We start from the raw sequence: 24843 nt of genomic DNA, 5'->3' as shown, positions 1-24843 counted from the left end.
GCAATAAATCTATCACTCTGCGAGCATTTTCAAATGCGAAGCTTTTAAGTTCTCCCAAAGTAAAGTTGAGCTTTCATTCCTGCAGTGATCAGAACAAACAGAACTGTAATACCTCTAGGAAGAATTGCTACATAGCAGCAGAATATAATATTTATTGACTTTTATTATTTACTGCATTGTGAGTAAATTTCAAAATCATTAAGAAATGTAATAGATTTTGCTTTTACCATCGGTATAAAAAAAAAATTTAGGTGCACTTTATTGATACTTTTTTTAAATATAGCAAAAGTAGATGAAATAGGACATCCATTATGTGATGTAAATTCAATATTGATTGAAAATATTGAAATTAAAGAGTATGTTTTTCATCCCTGATCGTAGTCTAATATATATTCATCAAAAATCAATGTAGCGTAAAAGTTTCACTGAAAATAAATGAGTTGAGCTCTATGCTGGAACATTATCTAATGCCGAAAATAAGTATTTAATTCTTCAGCTTTACAGAAGAAGAGTATTTATATTAGATTTTAAATTTAATTTATATTGAAATATGTAAAAAGTATTATGTCAGGCAGCCAATTTAAAAATAAGGATTTGAACAATTTAGCAAAGAACCAGTGGTGTCATTTATGATCACACTTTTTATTGGAAGAAATAAATGTTCACGTATATTTAACTGATATAAACATTTTCCTTCTAAAATTAGGAACATTGTTATTTATTTATTTATAAAATATATGGGTTTGTCCTCTATCATCAATTGTCCATTGACTACTCCAAAGTTTCAACAACCCTGCCAAGTTACAAAGATATCGAAATATTATATATAAAACTGAAAATAAAAACGTCGTCGGTAACAACTTATTCTTTTTGCCTCCCATCTCATGGAGAAGAAAATAAAAACTTTCGACAAACTTCTGATACTACGGTATTTATATATTATTGTATAAATAGACTTTTCTCTGAACTAATGCGATTCTGGAAATCATAAATGAAGTTGTTATTGGTCGTAAAAAGAATCAATTTTATTTTACGATAAAGATATAATCTTGTATACTTGAAGAAAGAATTTTCAACTTTATTAATTTTAAGTTAGAATCATAGGTTATGAGTTTGAGTGGAAAGTGGGACAGAAAATAATTCGAAGTTGTGAACGTGTGAAGAATTATTATATTTGATAAATACACTATATAATTTTATACTTGTAGTTGCACCTGTATACACAAAATTATAACTCAATTTCATAACGACTTTGTAAATAACTTTCATATTTTAACTTCAGAGTCTTTAGTCTGTGGAATTTTGCATTTTTTTTAGAACATATATACTGTAGAGAGGGGCTAAAAGGTCTACGAGTAATTATCCCCACCATATCTTAAGGGGGTATTCTACTGTAGAATTTTGAAAAAAATTGAAAAAAATTTTTTTCATATTTTCCAAGTTTAGTTACTCAAAAATATGTCATTAAAAGGATTTTTTAAAATTACTATTATATCCTGAGTTATAGCCGTTTTAGTGACGTGGCCTCGGTTCGGGTCCGACCGAGTCTCAAAACTTTGAACGCGTTTTTCTCGGAACTACTTTTTTCGAGCTGGCGGTAAGGATATCTCGAGTTCTAATGAACCGATTTACTTCAAATTTAGAGAGGATTTTCTCTATACATTGCTTCATCGCATGGACCTCTCCCAAAACTATAACTTTTCATTTAGTATTTTTAAAAAATTCGGAATGGTTAAAAAAACATGAAAAAAACATTTTTTCTTTCAAACTGCCGCGATTCAAACAAAAAAATTTTTTTTTGACTTATCCAAGGTTCATACGATAGCGACATCTATAATAATTAAGAATCCATCTTTTTTTTTATGTTTCGGATCACCAGGAGGGTTGGAATCATGCACGCCAGAACACCCTCTTTTTTTGAGCTCCCACTTTGACTGCTCATAACTTTGTGAATTCTAATTTTTTTTCGTTAATAATTTTTGTATGTAATAATAAAATATCAATAAACAAATCATAGACTTTATACAGCGCTCGAAAAAACGGGCAAAATTCATGCTTCTACAGTAGAATACCCCCTTAAAAGCAAGTTAGGTTAAGAATTTTGCAACAACAATATTTTAAAGTATAGAAAACAACGTATCACCTGTTTCTTACGACCGAATATACACGATCATGTATGAAAAGTATTTGTTTTGTTGTTAGACATAAGTATTTTGTTTTGTTGTTAGTTTATTTTTGGTTTAGTTTACGAGACCTTAATATAATTTTTAAGTACACTTTATCACATCATTTTATAAGATATATTTTTATTTTTAGGTTAGATTCAACGGTTTTTCTTTTTTTCTCTGTAAAAGCTTGTGAGTGGGGTAAACAGGACCCATTAAATGAATATTTCACATTCTTCAGCATTAAAAATAAGGCGTCGGTTCTGTTTGCCCCCTGGCTGTCCCACCCTAAGGGATAGAAAGAACCACTAACAAATTTTACAAAAACAGGAAATAAAATACATTTCTATTAAGACGAATTAGCTTCTAGTTTTATTGGTCAGATGGTTGTTAGTTTAATATGTGGGATCTGTTGTGATATAATTGGATTGGTTTTCACAATAATAGCTCAAAGTCAAATCGAACCTTTGTGCCCTGCCACACCACATGCAATGTAAGTGTGTTTTCATAATTAAAATAGAAAATATTTTTTTTACCTATATCGCATGTATTTTTCTTCATTTTTACTATGGTTTGTTTGTTTTTAGATCTTTAATATCAATGACGTTGACCAGCATTTTTTCGCAAAAAAAACTGGATTCGACCCAGTTTTCTAATCATAACGTGTTTAATATATATATATATATATATATATATATATATATATATATACATATATATAATTTGTCATATAAGATTTGTCATATCCGACTTCCCTAAACTGGTACTAAATCTGTTACTGCGTTTTTGCTTTGGGAAGGAAGCTGTCGCTTTCTCGTTCCACAGGCAGTTTTATGACCTTTTAGGTATACAGTTTTTTCTATAAAATACAAAAATATTACTTCAAAGATACAGAACAATGAAATTGTGTTCAAGTGTGAATAGCTCCAATGTATAATTTATTGAATAGTAAGGGGTCATATTTCTAACTACGACAATCTTTGGCCGTAAAAGACTGCAATCAGGAATATACATACATACCAAAAAATACACGAAACAAAATTCATTTAATAATCTGTTTTTTTCATAGCCTGAAATAACAATACTTTAGAGTGCAAAATATATCAGTGACGTCAATAGTATTTAAGCAGCAAATAATATATAGAATTAAATTTTTACTTTTTCACAATTATATAATTGAGTAAAAGTAATACTATGCTAATCGAACTACCGGATATAATATTAATTCTCAAATGGAAATAGCAGAAGAAAAAATTAGAAAGCAGAAGTATTATTATTTCGTTAAAATATTCTATGATAAACGTGTTGCTTTTATTACAAAGTTTACTACATTGTTTTTATATAAAATTAATCCCAAAAATCAATTATTTTCTCATCAAAAGAAAATAATTAAATTGAATTTGATTCTCAAGTTTTGCGTTTTTACTTTGGTCAACACTGTTAAAATTACGAGTCATTGAGTCGATCATGTGGTCGACCAAAAAATTTTACAACTCATCATTTATTTGGGAATTTTTTAGAAAAATTATTTTATTGATATTTTTTTATTTTATTTTATTTATAAATTTCCATTTAAAAAAATTGAATGGGATTTGACAAACCTTTAGATGCCTAAACAACTCACTATAGAACACATTTGTGTCGAGTATTTCGGTTTCAAAGTTTTCGGAGTCGTGGAGTTGTTAAGCGGATATAACTCCACCATGAAGCGGAGTCAAATCCGAGTCGATCCGGCTTCGGATATGATAAGCCCATCTCATATATATATATATATATATATATATATATATATTTATATATATGCATTCACTTCAATTTCACGCACATGTAAGTAGATAAATTCTTACCACTACGAGGGTATACTTTCATATTACAAAATTATATTAGGTGTCCCAACGGTCTAAATTACTCGATGCAAAGAGGATTATTTAGCTTTTTTCTGGTTTTCTGGTCCTGATTGTGATATACCCGTATCTTTGCAACCTTAACCGAAGTATTTTGAAATCGCATCAAAACGAAATTCGTTCGCATCACATCTCAGATCCAGATGTTCCGATATACATACATTTGAATAAATATGAATAAGGAGTCTATGCTCGTACGACGGGAATTGGAATCGTTGAATCGGCATATTTTTTATCTGCGGACCATAATGAGAAAAACTTGTACGATTTTATTTTTGGATATGCATGTAATGTATTACAGGCATATTTTGTACAGTTCAATCACTGCAAGTGTAAAAGATAAATAGAAAACAGAAAGACGCACACACACACACACACACTATATATATATATATACTAGCTGACCCGAAGAACGTTGTTTTGCCATATAAAATATTTCTAATTTAAAACGTTTAGTTTAGGTGCATGAGGCGTCCATTAATTACACGACCAAATTTTGAGATTTTTAGGACCAAACATTACGTGTATTTTTAGTTACGAGAAAAAAATGTCATTTATCGTGTTTTTGCAAATGTTTGATTTTATTTTAAAAAATCAGAAAAAAATAAATACACGTGATATTGTACTACACACCTCCCTCCCCCACAGAATATTTCGTAATTATTTATCACATCCTCCCTCCCCCTAAATGAAAGGGGCACCCAGCCAAACTATATGACTATAGTCACCCACTGCAAAGTTTTTGCAATAGCCAATCTAAGCTTAAACTGGTTCCATTTAAATTGAATTTGGACATTTAATTTTTCAAAAATTTGATATATTATTAGCGTGCTTTTTATTAATCCAGTAATTTTTGAAATACGAATCAAAATCCTATAATTCATTTTTAAAGTACATATATTGTTATGTGGCATGCTCAGCAAATTGATTGTAGTAGAAAATTTTACAGATTTGCCATAGATTTGTATAGCACCTATAAATCTCTATTAAAAACTGTTGTTTCTTCAGATTTTTTTGCAAAAATTGTTTTTGCAACACTTATAAACTATCTGCTGTTTGTGCACTTCGGGAAATATTTGTACAATGGGAAAATGAGAAGCGCAAACAACAATTGATAAAAATATTTTGTTTTTTTCATAATGCCATAAGGTCAGAAAAATATCAATCAAAATTCAGTAAATAAAACTCCTACTGACTGAAAAAAGCGTGGTGAAATATTGTTTATTTGGCTATTATGAAATAGAATAGTTGATAAAAAATAAAGAGTTTTTTTTTAAATAAAAAGAATTTCACGTATTTTCAATTTGGAATTATATAAAATCAGAATAAAGAAAATTGGTCCCAAAATTTAAAAATATTAAAGTTGGACAACACTTCATAAAAATAAATAGTATTCTAAAGTAAAAAGAATTATATGTATTTTGCAATTCTACATTAAAAAAATTAAAATAAGAATAGTTGATTCCAAAATTAAAAAAAGTATTAGGACTCGACAACCCTTAGTAATAAAAAATTGTATTTTGGAGAAAAATGTAAGCTTTTCCTTCAAGCCTAAAAAATCTGAATTAAAATTATGTCAAATATTCAATGACTAAACGCCGGATAAAAAATGATTGAATTACCAAAATGACTATAAAAAATGGGCATTAGTAAAAAGTAAAGATTTTGGTTGTATGTATTTTTATTACCACACTATAAAAAAGTAAAAACAAAAAATTCTGTCTAAAAATTACAAAAAAAATTAAGGGTGGATATCTCTTATGACTTAAGGGTTTCTTTTTTGTATAGCGAAGGAAATGCTTTTACGCATCCCAGACCATCCTTTATGACTTAAGGGTATAAAAAATTGATAGTTACCGATTCCCAAACCTACTGAATACGCACATAAAATTTATAACACGTATATAAAATATTTATATAACTCCCGAATTGATCTACTCAAAGTAAATCAGTTCAACATCTTCTCAGAGACATCAACAATAGTTAGGCCAAAGATCAAAATATATTAGAAATCAGTGAATAACCATGTCCTCCACTTACCTTTTGTGGTCCTGAATCCTTGGTTGATAGCTCTGGTTGTCCTGACAGCTGCTCTATATATCCTCCAGTAGAAAAATAACATGACAAACATAGGAATGTAGAATGATCCTAGAGCAGAATACACCACATATCCTGCATCATTCGTCAACTCGCACGTCCACGGACATGAAGATATGTCTATCAGATCCTCGGATTCCTGGAACCGAAAGACATTGATAGATCAATTTACCTTGCAAAATATTTCAACTTGAGAGACACGTATATCAATTGCTTATTATAAATCTACGAATTATCAAGTAAAATGTTGTTTTAGTTAATGCAATTTTATTTTATGTTATCAATAATATTATTATTATTCACTTTAGTATCTATGAAGTATCATACATGTTTTTGTTATTTAATGCGATATTTAATTATCAATCGATTAAATTAATCGATTCAATATAAATAAATAGCCGAAGAGGATTAGGTTTCTAATACCGGTGGATCGGAAATGTCCATCAAAATGGTAGGAAATCGGACGTTGATCGGATTAGTGAGGATGTACATTGATAGTGATATCAATCTTTGAAGAAAACATCGAGCCGTTATTAATGTTAAACTAATATCATTATTGATAGGAATTATTTGTGAAATAGGCAAAAACAAAGCTATATCTGCGTGCTATATTAAGCATTCACATACACACACGCAAATGTATATATATATATATATATATATATATATATATATATAAAATTAGTAGTGCATGGCATCGTGCCTTAATGCAAATTGCTGGAACTTCACGCACCGTAATTAGAAATTCGAGTAATGAAAATAATCAATAATTGTTTTGAATAATTTCAAATAGATTATCTACATATATATATATATATATATATATATATATATATATATATAAATTAGTCGGGTTTTCCTTCCTGACGATTTAACTCCAGAACGCACGAACCGATTTCGACAATTTTGCATTCGTGGAAAAAGCCTCCGCAAGCTTTATAGCATAAGAAAATTAGTAGTGCATGGCATCGTGCCTTGATGCAAGTTGCTGGAACTTCACGCACCGTTATTAAAAATTCGAGTAATGACATTAGTGAGAGTTATCAGAATTATGCTTGGTTAAGTCAACGAGCAATTCTTGCCTCAAAGAATAATGATGTACAAGCACTGAATTTCACCATTCAATCAAATATTGCGGGCGATTTGATGACATACCAATGATTCCGACTGATCTTCCGTTTGACGATTGCAATTTCCAGTTCGCCTTGCGTTCGCAATAACAAGTCGCAAGGCCAATCGCTTAGTGATTGCGGGATAAATTTCAAATAGATTATTTAGAAAATCATTGTTGTTCACATGGTCAGTTATACGTTGCCTGTTCACGAGTTGGGAAACCATCCGCTTTGTTTGTGTTAACGCCAGACCAAAAAACAAAAAATGTGGTTTACTAAAGAGCACTTTAATGAAACGGATAATTTGCGGATTCACTTTCATTTACTTAGAGAAGTTCAACTAAAAAACACTTCATTTTTGTAATCGAAATTAATTCATTATTGTTGTGTAATAAAATCAAATTTTTCCTTTTCAAATATAAAACAAACAAAAATTTCTTTGTCTTTCTCACGACACCATCTGGTGGCAAAACGGAGTTCCTCGGGTTTGCTAGTATATATTATATATATACTTTTATCGCATAAATTATCTGTTTTATATTATTTAATTTATATTATTTAGTTAGAAAATAATTTTGTTAACTTCCCGTATGTATAGCAAACGCAAAAATCCGAAAATGAACATTTTCATATATCTTCACGTTTCAGAGGTTTCCAGACATTTTGGCATTAGAAAAAATGGATGTAAGTATGTGTGTGTATGTATGTTCAATAGTTTAACCGATTTCATTGATTCAAAAAACATTCGAGTCCCATCAGTCTTCTTGATAAGGAGACGTACTGATTCGTTTTTATCAAAAGCCGTTTAGAAGATACGGGGCAAAAAATGCTAAAAACGGCAATTCAGTTTTTGAGAATATGGATCGTCCGATTTTAATACTTCATAAAACATTTTTGGTCTAGTGGTTTCGGAGATCTAGCAAAAAAAGTAATAAAAGCAATTTGGAGATTAAAAATGATCATATTTAAGCAGCGCGATTGCTTAAAAAAAGTACATTTCCAAAATATCTCAAAATATAAAAATATCTTTTTTTGACAGTCTTTTTTTCCAAAAAGAATTTCAGTTTAACTAAAAATTTGGGCACAATCCATCAAGTTTAAACTAAAAACAAAATTAAGACGTTTATTCTGTGTCCAATTTAGAATCGGTATATGAACTTAACACTAACCCGACATTATGCTTCGATCCAGGCTGAAATCCAATATACAATACCGGTTTTATATGGGACAACGGTACAAATCTCTAAAATATAAATTTATTTATGATCAAAGTACTTTAATTCAAATGTTTAATGTTCAAATTTCGGTATTTTTGATCCATTTTTTTTTAATTAAAAATATTAAAAATAAAAACAAATTAGTTTTTTCTCTGTAAAATTAGAGAAAGGTAAAATATAGTAATTTATGTTTATTTGTTATGATTTAAAATTTGCATGTAATTATAATTATATTATTTTATTGACAATTTTAAATTGGAATGGTTGACGATGAAGATTATGTTTTATCTTGACAAAAACATACAAACAGTTCTGTAATTTAATATGGTTTATGGTAGCTATAACAAATTTCGAATATTGCAAATGATTTCGTAGAGCCTACTAGATTTTCAGGTGTACGACAATACATCAACTATACAAGTACAAACTTTTCAATTAGATTCAATCCTAAATAGTTTTGTATCAGGATGCTGCTCCTGGAATGTTCCGTGTTATTTCGATGTGCTTTCTCTCAGACGAACATTCCTCACAATCTCGTACGTAGCATTAATTTTACGTGCTAGGTAGTTTAATACTATAAAATACCAACGTATATGTGGCTAACCAAAGTGAGTAAATTTTGTAATTAATGTACTAAATTATGTAGAAATTTAGTTATTCATACAATTTACACCTAGAGTTAGTAACGTTGTGTGTAGAAGTTAGGTAAATACACCGCGTGAAGACTTAAAAGTCCACAAAATAATTAGTTCAACTACGGTTTTCAATTTTGTCCTGCGTTGGTATGTAAATTTACTCCATTAATTCAATTATCCACGGACGTTTACCAAAGTTTGCATATTCCTGTTTGAATCATATAGGTACCTAATTATATAAATTATGTTTACTAAAAATGCAGTACTATACTATCGGCTTTGTTAACCATATCATACGTGATTCTACAAAATAATCCTATTTTAAATTATTTTATCTGATGCTTTAATCAGTATCTATCACAAAATTTCAAGGCTAGACCTGAATAAAGACTAATTTTATGCAAGTTTCTGATAAAAAAGATGTTCGAAGTAAATATTGGCGCAATATTTTGATTATTATTTTGTGATATATTTATCCAATATTTATTGCTGAATGAAAATTAACTAGTGATACATGGCATCTTGGCTCAAAGCACACTGTGAAATTGCAGTCTTTACAGCAAATTCAGAAAAAATTAATATATAGTATCCGTGGTAAAGGTACAATATCACCTTGGATTTTTTCACTCAAAACAATTGCTTCAATAATGTTGCCCATAATTTTTATAACCTCGTACTATATATTAATTGTTTTAAGTAATAATAATATTTAAATTAACTTTTCTTAATAATAATTTGATATACATTTACATAATTTAAAATTGATTTTTTTTGCATATCTTCAGTCTTCACGTGGCAGAAGTTTTTAAACATTTTGGCATACCTTAGAAAAATGAATGTGTATGTGTATATATATATTTGAGATATGCAAAAAAAAACATTCGATTCTTACTGATGGAGATACGTGCTAGACATTCGAAGTGAGAAGTGCAGAAAATATCAGTTAAGGTTTTTAAAGAACAGACCATCCGATGTGAATGACTCAAAAAAAAAAAAAAATAATTTGTAACGATGGGAAGCAGTCGTGATTAGTTTTTGGCAAAGACAGATCCAGCCGTTTCGGAGATAATGAGCTAAATGTGCAAAAAATGGTAGTTTTCGAGAGAACAGAGTATCTGGTTTGAATGAGTCGAAATATAATTTGATAATGTGCATATCTCTAATGATCATTTTTGACTGCCAAATGGTATTTTCTTAACGTTTTTCATTGGATTATCCAAAGTGCTAAACCAGCTTTCCCAAAATATTTGATCAATTTTTTATTCCGTAAAAACAAGTCAAAATATTTTTTTAATTATTCAAATCGGTTTCCTCGAAAATTGAATTGCCAATTTCGGCATTTTTTGCTCCGTATCTTTGAAAGGGTTGGACTTGCTTTTGCCAAAAATTAGTCAGCACGGCTACCTGTCAATACAAATCGTATGCTTTTTGAATCATTCAAATCAATTGCTCCGTGCTCTTCAAATCGTCACCGAAAAACTGTATCTGCACATACTCCCACATACATACACACAGAAAAATAAAAATTTTCATTATTGATTTTTAACTTCACGCAGGGTAAGTTATAGTAATCGCAAAAAAATCTAAAATGACAATTTTTATATATTTTTACGTTTCAGAGATTTCTGAATATTTTGGCATACCTTAGAAAAAATGGATGTATGTGTGTGTATGTGTATGCGTTTGTATGTGTTTTCAGATACAAATTTTCCGTCGACGATTTCGGGAACAAGGATGAAGCGATTATAATAATTCAGAAAACATTCGATTCGTATTGATAAGGAGACGTGCTGATTAGTTTTTGGCGAAGGCAGGTCTAGCTGTTCCGTCGATATGAGGCAAAAAGTGCCAAAAACGGTAACTCGGTTTAAGAGAACGAAGCATCCGATGTAAATAATTCAAAAAGCATTTTACTTGTTTTAACAATATGAAGAACTGATCAAATTTTCATGAAGGCAGGTCTAGCGGTTTCGGAGATTTAGTCAAAAAACTAATAGTGGTCAAAAATGATCATTAGACATATGCACATCAAATTATCAGATATTTTATAGAGATTTTACCAATAAGTATAAATTTTGTTTACATTCCGATGGGTTCCGTACCAATACTTATCCGCTAGACGGCTGCGCGGCGCTTACGCGCTTCGATATTTTGTCTCTATACAGTTAAAACAGTATGATTGCTTTGAAAAAAGTTCAGAATTTCCAAAATATTTCAAAACACACTTTTCTTCAAAAAGTCTTTTTTTACAAAAAAGTAAATTTTTGTCAAAAAATTTATAGTTTCTCAAAAATCTAATTTTTCAGAGTAATTTTTTCAAAATTGTTATTCTTTAAAAAAAATAATAATTTTTGGTACGGGAAGTTCCAGCAATTTGCCTTAAGGCACGATGCCATGCGCCTCACTAGTTATGCGATTAATTTATGCGATAATTACCCTAATTGAAGTTCAAACTATATTATCACTTTAAAGATAGGGTAAATGAATTCCAGTGATGCACTAGCATGTTGCTTTTATCAAGAAATTAAAAAAAAATTGTAAACTGAAATTGAAAATTAATATCTATTGGCGCTTTATACTTATATCTCATATATCATAAAGTACCTACTCCGAACATTATATTCGTAGTCGTCTGTTGCTTCGCGCTGTCACACGCACTCCTCGGTTGTGACATTTAAGCTGTATTAAAAGTGTAATATTTCATTCAATATTAGAGAACCAAGTCTTAAAACACGACACAAACTGCCGGCGACATTTCATGACATTCTCCTTCATAAATTTTAAGTTTAGGGATTCTTAAATTGCTGAATAATTCGATTTCCGTATAATTGTTTCCGCATCTCAAATGAGTAATTGAATCAATTTAGAGGAACTCAGGTCAGTCAGGAGAATCTGAGTGGACGGGAATTACAGAGCGAACTTCTACTTTATATTTAGCACAATGCTTAAGGCATTTTGCTATTTTGAGATATTTACTAATAGATGATATAACTAGTATGCATGGCGTCGTGCCTTAAGGCAAATTGCTAGAACTATCCGTACCACAAATTATTATTTTTTTTTGGAAAGATTAACATTTTTGAAAAAAAAAAATACTCTGAAAAAATTAAATTTTTGAGAAACTATAAATTTTTGTCAAACTTTACTTTTTTTTTAAAAAAAGACTTTTTGAAGAAAAATTTATTTGAAATATTTTGGAAATTCTGAACTTTTTTTCAAAGCAATCGTACTGCTTTAACTGCATAAAGACAAACTATCGAAGCGCGTAAGTGCCGCGTCGCCGTCTAACGCATAAACATTGGTACGGAATATATAGCTATGTAAACAAAATTCATACTTATTGTTAAAATCTCTATAAAATATCTGATAATTTGATGTGCATATGTCTAATGATCATTTTTGACCACCAAATGGCATTTTTTTTTACTTTTTTTACTAGATCTCCGAAACCGCTAGACCTGCCTTCATGAAAATTTGATCAGTTCTTCATCTTGTTAATACAAGAAAAATGCTTTTTGAATTATTGAAATCGGATGCTGCATTCTCTTAAAACTGAGTTATTGGCACTTTTTGCCCCATATCTTCGGAACGGCTAGACCTGCCTTTGCCAAAAACTAATCAGCATGACTCCTTATCAATACAATTCGAATGTTTCTTGAATTATTCAAATCGCTTTATCCTTGTTCCCGAAATCGTCGACGAAAATTTGTATCCGTACACACACACATACACGCACATACACACACAAATACATCCATTTTTTCTAAGGTATGCCAAAATGTTCAGAGTATTTTGAAACGTAAAGATATATAAAAATTTTCATTTAAGATTTTTTTGCGATTACTATAACTTGCCCTACGGGAAGTTAACTAGTGTGCATGGCATCGTGCAAATTGCTGTAACTTTCCTTACCGTAATTAAAAATTCGAGAAATAAAAGTAAGCAATCATTTCTTTATAATTTCAAATAAATTATTTATTATAAATACATACTACGAATTAATAAGTGCTTATTATATTGGGCGACAAGAGTGTTCTACAAACTACTTATATGTATGTTGACAAGAAATTTGTTCAATTTTTTTTTAATTTGATTTTTTTGATAATTTGGAATTTTTAAGTTCGTTTTTTTTTTGAATTTTTGAAGAAAATTTGAAAATTTTTGAAAATATCTATTTCTTTTTGGATATTTCTAAATATTCGAAAATTTTAGGAAGAAATCGTTTTTTCTTACAATGATGATATTTTTGAAAGTCCGAATCATTTGAAAATGATGAAATATTTAAAAAAATTGAGTTTTTTGAAACTTTATTTTTTTTTGTGAAAATCTTGAATTTTTTTTTCAATTCAATTCAAAACTACGAAATTTCTTGTAAAACCATTTTTTGCACACCGTCTACACAAGCAAAAGGTTTTTTGAATTAATTTAATCGGATGATCCGATTCTTCAAAAATTACATGACCATATTTCTACGTCCTTTGCGCTCCATACCTCCGGAATGGCAAGATATGCCTTTTGCAAAAACGTCTCGCTAATACGAACCTGTTTTTTAATCATACAAATCGGTTATTCCACACCGTTGAAAATGTCGAAAACTTTTGTTTGAACCATATAAATAAACTTCAAAATTAAAAATCTTACGGAACGGTAGGGAACCCAAAAAAAAAAAAAAATTACACAAATTGTGTACACATTATTAAAATAATTTTCAAACGCACAAATGTCAAAAAACGATGTTATCATAACTACATTTTCAAGATATGACTTAATATATGAGTGGCAACTTCACTCTTGTGTGTAAAACGTCTGATAGCACAGCAATTACATGGCATGTTGACAGTATTTAGTAGCATTTTGTATGAAAACTGGAACGTAACATAGCTTTGAACATTAGTCTAATTTGCGACAGAATCAGCTCATAAATTTATAAGTGCCTACTTATCCAACTAGTAAGTATAACTATTTATTCGGTATCAATGAATAATTAATTCTTTTACATAAGTACTGTATGATAAACACTGAATAAATTATTTCTTTTTATCATGAAGAGCCGACGAACATCTAAATATTTCAAATTATCTTATTAACGCTTGACAATTATTATACACAAATGCCTTCGCTAATTGAAGTATTCAATTTACAGTTTTTTTTTTGTAAAATAACTCAAGCAACCACTTATAATAAATTTTTTTACAGGCGCTTTCATTTTACGGTTATTACCAATTACCGTACACCACATTTAGAAGAAGAGTTGGTGGATCATATTTTAAAAAAGATAAAAAATAAAGATGCATCTTTAATTTTAGCTAAATTGCATTTTTGCACAGAAAATGTAGTATAAAATGTGTTGTTTTGACTCTTAATTTCTTGATTCCTTATTTGGCATTTCATTGAAAAGCAATATTATGCAAGATAATATCCATATAGCATACATATTAGAAAATACATTTTGGTTTTTATTCCCAAATTGTATTATTAAATATTTACTAGACTTTTTTGTGGCCTTGTAGTGAGAGCTTTGGCTTTGCAACTAAAAGTTCCAGGTTGGCTATCCAATTCAAAGCCTGATCAATCATTCAGTAGTGATATCAATATTTAGAAAAATAAATTTCCAAGTGAAGATACTTTTTTTCGTCATTCGTCAAGAAAATCATGTGACATTTTCTTTCTAACTAAAGTCTTTTTAATAATAATTATGAAAATCAAGTTGATAGAGCCACAAAAATTCTATCTGGTACTTCAGCTAATCAACAACATTTTCAATCAATAAATACTCATCCATTCTATCAAATTTTCTATTGTGAAGAACACAAGAAACAACATTTCCGCATCAAATTAAAAATGATCAGGACTAAAATTCATATAATATTAATATATCAAACAGAAGTAGTTATATATGAAATATAGATAGCCCAACCATTGGATTATTTTCTGATCAAAATACTTAGTTGAGATGTATATATCCACAACAGCTCTGATGGCTGTTTAAAAACAAAAAAATCTTCTACTTTCTGTAATACTGTTATGTTGATAATCACTTACCTACTTTTTTCCATCAGCTAGTCTACTAATGTAAGCGTTGTTTATAATCGTTGTCAAAAATAATATACTTTATGGAGCTATTAAAAGCGCCATTATGTGGATATGTTTCGTGGGCGCGATGAAATATCAGACAAATTAATTAGAGTTAACATTTCCTAATATTCTATTTGGGTATTACATGAACACATATGCCCATGATTTGCATCATATTGCAAAATTATTTGGTCGAGAGGACTTTAAAATTTACTCTGCAGCCATTATTTTGTAATTGAAAATGCATGAATGGAAAAATATTTTCTATTAGGATATAGTTTATAATCGGATTACATGATGGTGGCTAAATAATTTTATAACATAATGGAATGTGCAATGTTTGATAAAATCCATGATATTAATAAGATTTGCTTTTATGTTCTGTCCAAAGTAGAGTTTTTAAAAATTAATATTTGAATTTTGTTATACTCTATAAAATAGAATTATTTAATGTCGCATATATAACATTTATTATCTTCTCGTAGGGTAAGCTATAGTAATGGGCCGAAAATCGAAAATATTTTTTTTGCTTATCTTCACGTTTCAGAGGTTTCTGAACATTTTGGTATACCTCAGAAAAAAATGATGTGTGGGTATGTGTGGAGACAGTTTTTCGTCGACGATTTCGGGCGTACGGATAAACCGATTTAAATGGTCAAAAAATCCTTTGATTCCTATTGATGAACAGGCGTGCTGATTAGTTTTTGATGAAGGCAGGTTCAGCGACTTCGGAGATATAGAGCAGAAAGTGTTAAAAATGACTGATCAACTAATTTGAACGATTCAGCTAACTTCCGATTCATAATGATGATGAGAAGTGGTGATTAGATTTTGACAAAAGCAGGTCCAGCTGTTTCGAAGATATAGTGCTAAATGTGCAAGAAATTTCAGTTTTTAAGTGAACTAAGCATCCGATTAGAATGATTTAAAAAACGTTCTGTTTGTGTTAACGAAACGGTTACCTTTATGGAAAGATTTTTTTTAATTCATTTTTTTTATTTTTCAAAAAAAATTTAACTATCGAAAAATAATTACGATTACTTATATACTTCAAATAAAAAAAAATATTTTAACTTTGCAATTCAGTTTATCAAATATACTTCCAAATATTTGACAATGTTTTTCATTTTAAATCCAATTGATTAAGTTTTGCTTATTTAATTTTAATAAAATAAGAATAATGAAAGTTACAATATTTATAATAATCCATTTGAAGTACGGGAAGTTACAGCATTTTGCCTTAAGGCAAAATGCACTAGTTCTACCTATTTTTAATATTAGTGTGATCACACAAATCTCGATATAATAACTAAATTCCCAAATTTAGATATCCCTAAATTTTATTTTGTTTTTATATTTTATAATTTTAAAATAATTTTATTATATAAATATGAAATAAATTTAATATTTAATTATATGTGCAAATTTTAAATTTTCAATTATTTATATGTTGTTAGTGCAGTAAACGGAGAGGAAAAAAGGGTATAACCTCTGATTTTTTTTACTGTGCTCCGAATTGAATGAAATTTTGGAATTAGGTTTATCTTACCCTCAAGTTCAAAAGTGAAAATAATACGGGTTGCGCCATCACCCCTCGGGGGGATGACACCCCTTCTCAATTGTGTAATTACATTTTTTCAAAATAACGTCGGAAATCGACAAAAGAACTAATAAAAAATAAAACTTAAAAGTAATATAAGAAACATGATGTAAGTGAAAAACTTTTACAAAAATTTTGAGACGTTTAATATAATATGTAAATTACGTTTAATATAAAATGTTGATAAATATAATATTTAAGCTCGTAAATAAAAAGTGAGGATAAGGTTCAATGTGAACAATTTGAGATAATAGTGAAATACAACACTCGTCATTGGAAGATATATTTTGACAATTTTCTTGATAAATTTTCAAAATTTCAATATATATATTATTCAATCGATCACATCACAGAAATCATATTGTTTGAGGAAAATCGACAAATTCATTGCAGATGCAATACATAATTAAATACAATCAATAGTACCTAACATGTACCAGAACTTTTACCAACATATAAAAATGTTTCGTTGGATTGCCATTTACATTAATAGTCCACTCTTCCTTTTGCCTCAAATTGCATGTTGCAAAAAAAAATCGATAGCATGCATTAGAATGTTTCCGATTATTAATGACCTTTCCACTTTGCAAGTTGCTAAAGTGAGACATGAATTGTAAGGAATTATTCAGAAAATGCAAGACAACAAAATGTCAGTAATGTTACACTTTATATTCTAAAGACATTATACTGAAAAGGTTGCACCGATTTCAAAGAAACTTTAAAGCACAGAAAGAGTTAGTCGCTGGAAAATTGATTTGAATCGGACTTTAAAAAGAATGTAGTTCACAATATGTCAGCAGAATAAACCAGTTCATTCTGAGACTTTAAATGTACTGAGGTGGACTAGATTTTATAACAATAGAGATACTATAAATAAAATATAATTATAATGAAGCAATACGGACATCATTATATTAAAATCAAAATTGCATAGAAATGTTATATATCACCATAATAAACCAGTTCAATTTGAGGATGTAAAAATGTCGACCACGAATATCTCAAAAACAAGTGAAGTTTAAAATTTTTTTACAACAATATTTAAAAGTAGAGAAAAAAGATGTATAAGCAGCTATCGCTTTAATTCTTATGGCGTTGCCTCCAGGAGATAATCGGCAATTTTTAAAATCCATAATAATTTGAAAAGTATAATTTTTGAAGTAAAACTTTTTTAGGCGCGACTAGGGTGTAAATCCGTACAAATGCAACAGAAGTGCGTTGCGGCAGATAAGATAAGAGTCGAGTGCCAATGATTCGTCATTCGCCCTCGATGATATCATTTCTATACGGGTCGATTGTGATTAGTCGTCGCGTATGTGAATATAGATCTGTCGTTGTATGCGTACCGGCGTCAACGCTGTATGCGTTATCAACAAAAAAATCGGCATAAATAAATAATCATCAATGAAAAATGCCTGAATCAGAAGAATATTTTACCATGTTCCTTGAAAATAATAAAACGTAAAATGATAACCGTAAGTTTATTGATTGGAAATTATTTCTATATTATTCGTAGTTTCTATAAATCTTTGAAGTTATTAAAATAAAAACTATTTTTAGGCGAGACAGATATTACAGCTTTTCAAAGAATGACATTATATCGCCAGCGAAAAAGTAGAAAAAATACAAGCAGTCAATGAATGTATGTCAATTTTAATTACATAAAGATCTTCAAATACAATGAGTGAAATTGCGAAAACAATATTTGTTTAGGCGTTGTTTAACATAATCCACTGTGTGAACGAATATTATAGAAAATTATTAATCAGCAATTGCTTCATTTCTCTAATGAAGGTTCATTCCTAAATGCTAATTACAAACCGATCATATCATATTTAAAGTATGGCTTTAATTACATTATTGTTTCTAAATATTATACATATTTTTAATGCCATTATACATATATAATTTATAATTTAACACTGTATAAATGTATATAATGGTTGACACTTTTAAATGTGTGCATCATAAGTGTTACCATATTACTAATAAACATTAGTAATAACATAAAATGTATTTATTGTTACTTAAATGCCATCTTATACAGTTCTAGATACCCCATGATATTGATAACAAATAAGTTTTACTTAAATCGCTTGTGAACCTTACCCGCACTCTTTTTTAAATCAATTTTATGCTAAGGTAAGCATTTGCTTAAATTTTCAATTTATTCAAAATCGTAATTTATAATTAGGACATGTGATCATAATATTTTGATTTGTTTTACTTCCTTTATAAATTGAAAACCAAAATTATATATTATAAATAGTACTTAATTATAAGTTTTTGTAATTTATTATAACAATATATTTTTCTATGACACAATTTTATTTTGAGCCTGAATTCAGAAGTGGAATAATATTTTACATAAAAAGTTTTATTCTAATAAAGTTTAAAAGTTTCATTCTACATTTTCATGACTAATTATATATAATTAAAAATAAAAAGTTTTCGGCTTTATGAAATAATGGGGACTGTACTATTCATAATTACATAGAATGTATTTGTGAATCGTTGACTGTATTGTGAACTCTTTTTTAATTAAAATAACTTGCTAAATTCTTTAGGAAAATAATATTCAAATGTATCATTATGAATATTTGGAATACCATATCAAAATTTATACAAAAATAGGTTGAAATTGCTAGTTGTATAAATTATTTAATTATTTTTTGAAATTATAATACTTGCCTAAATTATGATATTAATTATGATGATTATTAATTAAATATTAATTAACATTATAAATATGATTTATAATGATTGCAATTGCAATAGCATACTTTATTGCAAACCTGGTGAATAGAAAATTACAACTTAGCTATCAAATAATTTTTAACTCTATCGCAATTTATGATTAAATATAAAAAAAATTAAAACGTTGTATAATTTGTACACTTTTCTGGTATTAGTATTTGTTTTGAGTAATCAAAAAAGCATTTAATCATTGTGCACAAGTCCACTTGACTATGAAAATGCAATTAAATGTCCATGTACCTGCTGGCAAAGCGCGAAGCCAGTATAAATACAACATAGACGGGCATTTGGTGGAAATTATACTGAAATAGTTTAATAAAAGCTATGTTTTTATGTTAATTTAATATACACATTAAATTATTTAATAAGTAGTTTTGTTCTAACATAAAGAGTACAACCAAAAGATTATAATTTATTACCTTGCATCAAATGTTTTATAAACGAGCCAGAGTAAGTATCATTGCATAAAATTTAAAAAAATGTAATTTAAAATAATTAAGTTCAGAATTAAAAATAAAAATAATTTTATAATATTCAGGTAAAATACTTTATTTTAATTAAATCATTTGAAAAATATATAATAACTTTCTATAAATACAAACTGATTTTGATATCGATCCACAGATAAAACCTAACATTTTTCAAATAATTTATTTAAAAGATTCTAAATCAAATGAAACAATTATAGATTAAGTTATTAATAAGTTCTCAAAAATAGATTATTTTCAATGTTTTCAAAAATAGTTATAAATTGTTATAAAAAATGTTCAATTAAACACATAATTATAATATACTTTTTGAACCTTGTAAAAATTTAGAATTGTTAGAGCGATTTATGCATTGAAAGTTGCACTTAGCGACTTTACACACACACACACACACACAGGTATATAATATAAATATATATATATATATATATATATATATATATGTATACATATACATATAGTTTTTAATGTAATAATGATAGATATTTGCTATCTGAATGTAATATATCAAAAATGGTATTATAACAATCAAATTCAATTGACAAATGTGTTTCCTACTACAAGAACAACAATTTTAATTTATCAAATCTTGGTTTAAAATTCTATTTAAATTCGATACAATCATTTTTTTGATAGTTTTTTGTTTAAAAATAATCGTAGAATTATGATAATTGAAACAGGCCATAAGAAATAAATATCCAATCAAACTATAAAATATAACTTAAAAAAATCAAAGTGTTTTAAAATTAAATCTATTTCATATTGGTTTTCTTTACAAATTAGTTCCTTATTTTATATCCAGATTTAATTGAGTTTGTTGTATGGTTATTATGTTTAAGATAAATAATTGATGAAAAATTAATATTAATTAACTTTAGTATTAATTGTAATCGTCCAAAAATCCAAATTGATTTTTTTTGCATATATTATCATTTCAGAGGTTTCTGAACATTTTGTCATGTCTTAGAAAAAAATGGATGTGTGTGTAAGTGTGGATACAATTTTTCGACGACGATTTCGGGTGTACAAAACACCCGATTTGAATGATTCAAAACACAGTCGATTAATGAGGAGACGTGCTGCTTAGTTTTTGGTAAAGTTGGTCTAGCCATTTCGGAGATACGAAGCAAAGAGTGCAGAACTTAAAAATCGAGTTTTTGCGAGAACGGAGCATCCGATTTGGATCATCTAGAAAACATTCAATTCGTAGTGATGGGGAGAAGTGAAGATTAGTTTTTGGCGAATCCAGTCGTTTCGGAGATATAGAGCTAAATATACAAAATAATGCAGTTTTTGAGAGAAAGAAGAGTCCGACTTGAAAAATTCAAAATAATCTGCTTCTATTGAAAAAACGATTGCTTTTGAGAAAAGATTTTTTCATTTCATGTTTTTTTTTGAATATCGAATATTTGCCTTAAGGCACTATGCTATACACCACTATTTATTAATACGATGTTAAGCATTTTTGAGTAAATTTTCTACCAGTGCCTCACTTATAAACTCTAAAACAGGGACACAAGTTCAGAAATTCATTTGGTTGTTCCCTTCTGCGTTGTGCGTCGCTCAATTTACATAACATTATGACTTCAAAAACATATATAAATCAACGTTATTTCGAGTTTTAGATAAAGTAAAAGTAGGCCACATACAGCATGCTGTATAAAAATTACTGAACAAAGTTATAATGTCTTGCGGTATCCTGAAGCTATAAAAAACTACTTATATTTCACGAGAGTATTTCGAAAAATAGTTTTAAAATTTAATAACATGAAATGAAAATATATTTGAGATTTTTTGAAATCCTTTGTGGTAAAAATTGTTTACTACTCCACATTTACTATCCTTCCACATTAGAAAATTAAAAGCTCATACTTCAAAGCTCATTCTTAATATTTGTACTCCAATAACAGTAATATATCAAATTTGAGAAAAGCAGGCAGGTATACAGGTGGAGTAGTGCACAACTGTAATAGGTGGCCTGTTAGATTATGTAAAAATTGAATTAAAATCGTTTAATTAGGTTATGTACATATATCGGAAAGTGCATGAAATTATCCTCAAGGCACTTTACCACTTACAACTAGATTTTCATAATTATTGTAGATTTTTCAAAGCATCAATAAAGAAACACTAAAAACCAGTTGATGACTTTGACTCAATTAATGAAAATGGATTTTTTACTTTATTAATCATTATATTATATGTACATACGTAATAATCATCATCATTTTTTTCTTTTTTTCTTGTTTTTATACTTTTGGGTTTATATATTATAATAAATTCATTCTCTATACAGCAAGTATTTGTTCATATTTTATTGCTCATCTATAAGTCTAAAGTTTGAAAATAATTTTCATACTTTCATATGAACATGTAATACGATAGATCAATGTATACATCTATACAACTTTCCACATAAAACCAATTTCACAAAACTTTTAAATAAAATTAAATACTTCATAAATTGAATTTTTCAAACCCTAATTAATTGTTGAAAAATAGTTTTAATTTTCACTTCAGCGCTCGAAACCCAACTATAATTTAAATGTAATATACAGCTTATGCAAAACTTTTCTTCAACGAAATTATCCAGCTTAGAGAATTTTATTGCGTGGTATTTTATTTTAGCGTTTTCCTTTCCTCCGTTTTTCCTATTTTCCCGCTTTTTTCCCAAAAACTTTTCATGTACCTCATTATAGCGCTAGTAGCTTTTCAACTTTTTAACTCTCGGCTGAGCTACAGATTGTCAACTACCTTAATAGACGGGTGCCTTGTCAGCAGTAATAAAAATTAGTAAGCAAATATATAATAATACACTTATATATATATATATATATATATATATATATATATATATATATATCATGAATTTTCAATTAGGAATTAAAAAAATACGTTTACATTTGTCAAAAAATTGACAAGAACGATAACCATAATATTAAACAAGTGGTGTATGGCATTATGCCCTAAGGCAAACTGCTGGAACTTACCATATCGTAACAAAATGTTCGAAAAATTTTAAATGTTTTTAAATAGATTATTATAAATTATAAGAATTTTATAAACTGAATTACACAGTTAAAATAATTTATTTAAAGTATAGAAGTGAGCTTTAGAACTTTAGCCAGAATTAAAATTATAATCTGAATTATATTCGACATACAATTTTTTTTTCTCAACACAAACGGAAAGTTCTTTGAATCATTCAAATCGGATGCTTAGTTCTCTCAAAAACTGCCATTTTTGGCATAATTAGCTCGGTATCTCCAAGACGGCTGGACCTACCTTTGCCAAAAACTAAAACCACTTCTCCCAAATCATTACAAATTGAATGTTTGTTGGATCATTCAAATCGGATACTCCTTTCTTCAAAATCTCGATTTTTATTTTCTGCTCTCTTTACTTCGTATCTCCGAAACGAAAAGAAAACTCTAAAATGTGAAGTTATGCAAAAATGTTCATTTTCGATTTGTGGCCCAATATTATAACTTTAGCTTACGGGGAGTTAATAAAAATATCAATAAACTAACAAAAAATACTAATAATTTTATGCAATATTATATTTATCTTGTAACTAATTATGTAAAATGATGAACTTTCTTTGATCATATTAGAATACTGTTAAAATTAAAATCGTGTAACACAAAACTTATTGGAATTAAATTCATATTTCTGTAGAAGATTTTTAATTTCATAGTGAATAGACTGAGTAATTATCAGATTAATCCGAGTGAATAATTTTTTTTAGGAAAAATCATGCTATATTACAAGTAATCTGGATTTTTCTCGCTAGCAGGTAGAATTTTGGTTGGAATTTCTTCATACCGTTAACACAACAAAATATTTTTTGAATCATTCTAACCGGATGATCCGTTTACTGAAAAACGGCATGACTATTTTTTGCACTCTTTGCTCCAAATCTCCAAAACGGAAACACTAATCAGCATCATTAGTTGATTATAACTTTTTGAATACTTTGTGAATTGTTCAAATTGGTTGATCCGTGCTCTCAACATCGTCGAGGAAAAATTGTATCTGCTAATACACACATTGAAAAACACACATAAACCTACACATATACCAAGTGCCAAAATGTTCAAATACTTTAAAACGTAAAGTTACCTATCATTTTTTTTAGATTTTTTGCGGTTATGACTTACGCCAAGTAAGTTAATATTTTAAGCCTAGTAATTTGTGTGATATAAATTCGATATCTAATCTAAAATTTTGAAAATTATACTGTGAATATATACCCTCCAGGTTCCGTACTAAATACATAGGATTTCATCTCCCTGAGTAACACGATTTAGGCAGGATTATCCCGATTGGGTATGTTCATTTATCACGTAAGATGTTTATGCTTGGAAGAAAGATCTCGAAAAAGAAAACTGAATGCTTTTGTAGCAACCAATCTCAGACGTTGATCTTGAAAAATAAAAGAAGACCGTAATTTGTAACAGTGAACAATTTGTAAAAAGTTTTTTTGAATGAAAAAAGAACTCTAAATGGAAAGGGTTATGGAGTGAAATCTTGTCTAGATACGATCTGGAAAAGAAAGAAATTAGGATCTAAAGATTCAGAAACGTTTTTATATAAACTCATTTTAAATGCTTCAGCCCTGGCAAAATATTATATTTGCAATTCCGATGAGCTTGACAAGAAAGTTTGTGCCGCGTCGCGACTTGTTCACCATGCATTAAATATATGAACATGACTAAATACTTGCAATCGCAAAGGAAGCTTATTAAACTTTAATAAAGTTCTGCAAAAGCTCGTCAATTAATTATTATGAA

General features: G+C 28.6%; 1 protein-coding gene across 1 annotated transcript in view; it reads right to left on the bottom strand.

Annotated features, from left to right (window-relative positions):
* The window catches only part of LOC113373913 (octopamine receptor Oamb-like), a 247040-nt gene that overhangs the window by 34874 nt on the left and 187323 nt on the right, over positions 1-24843 (bottom strand). The window contains exon 4 of the mRNA XM_026614180.1: positions 6110-6305. Within this exon, the coding sequence (XP_026469965.1) occupies positions 6110-6305 (196 nt within the window). The remainder of the gene's footprint in view (positions 1-6109; positions 6306-24843) is intronic.

Source organism: Ctenocephalides felis, unplaced genomic scaffold, assembly GCF_003426905.1.
Source record: "Ctenocephalides felis isolate EL2017-DRISC unplaced genomic scaffold, ASM342690v1 CF-g0.4_SCAFFOLD_01604, whole genome shotgun sequence".
Classification (NCBI taxonomy): Eukaryota; Metazoa; Arthropoda; class Insecta; order Siphonaptera; family Pulicidae; genus Ctenocephalides; species Ctenocephalides felis.
This window is presented reverse-complemented; position numbering and strand designations above follow the sequence as displayed.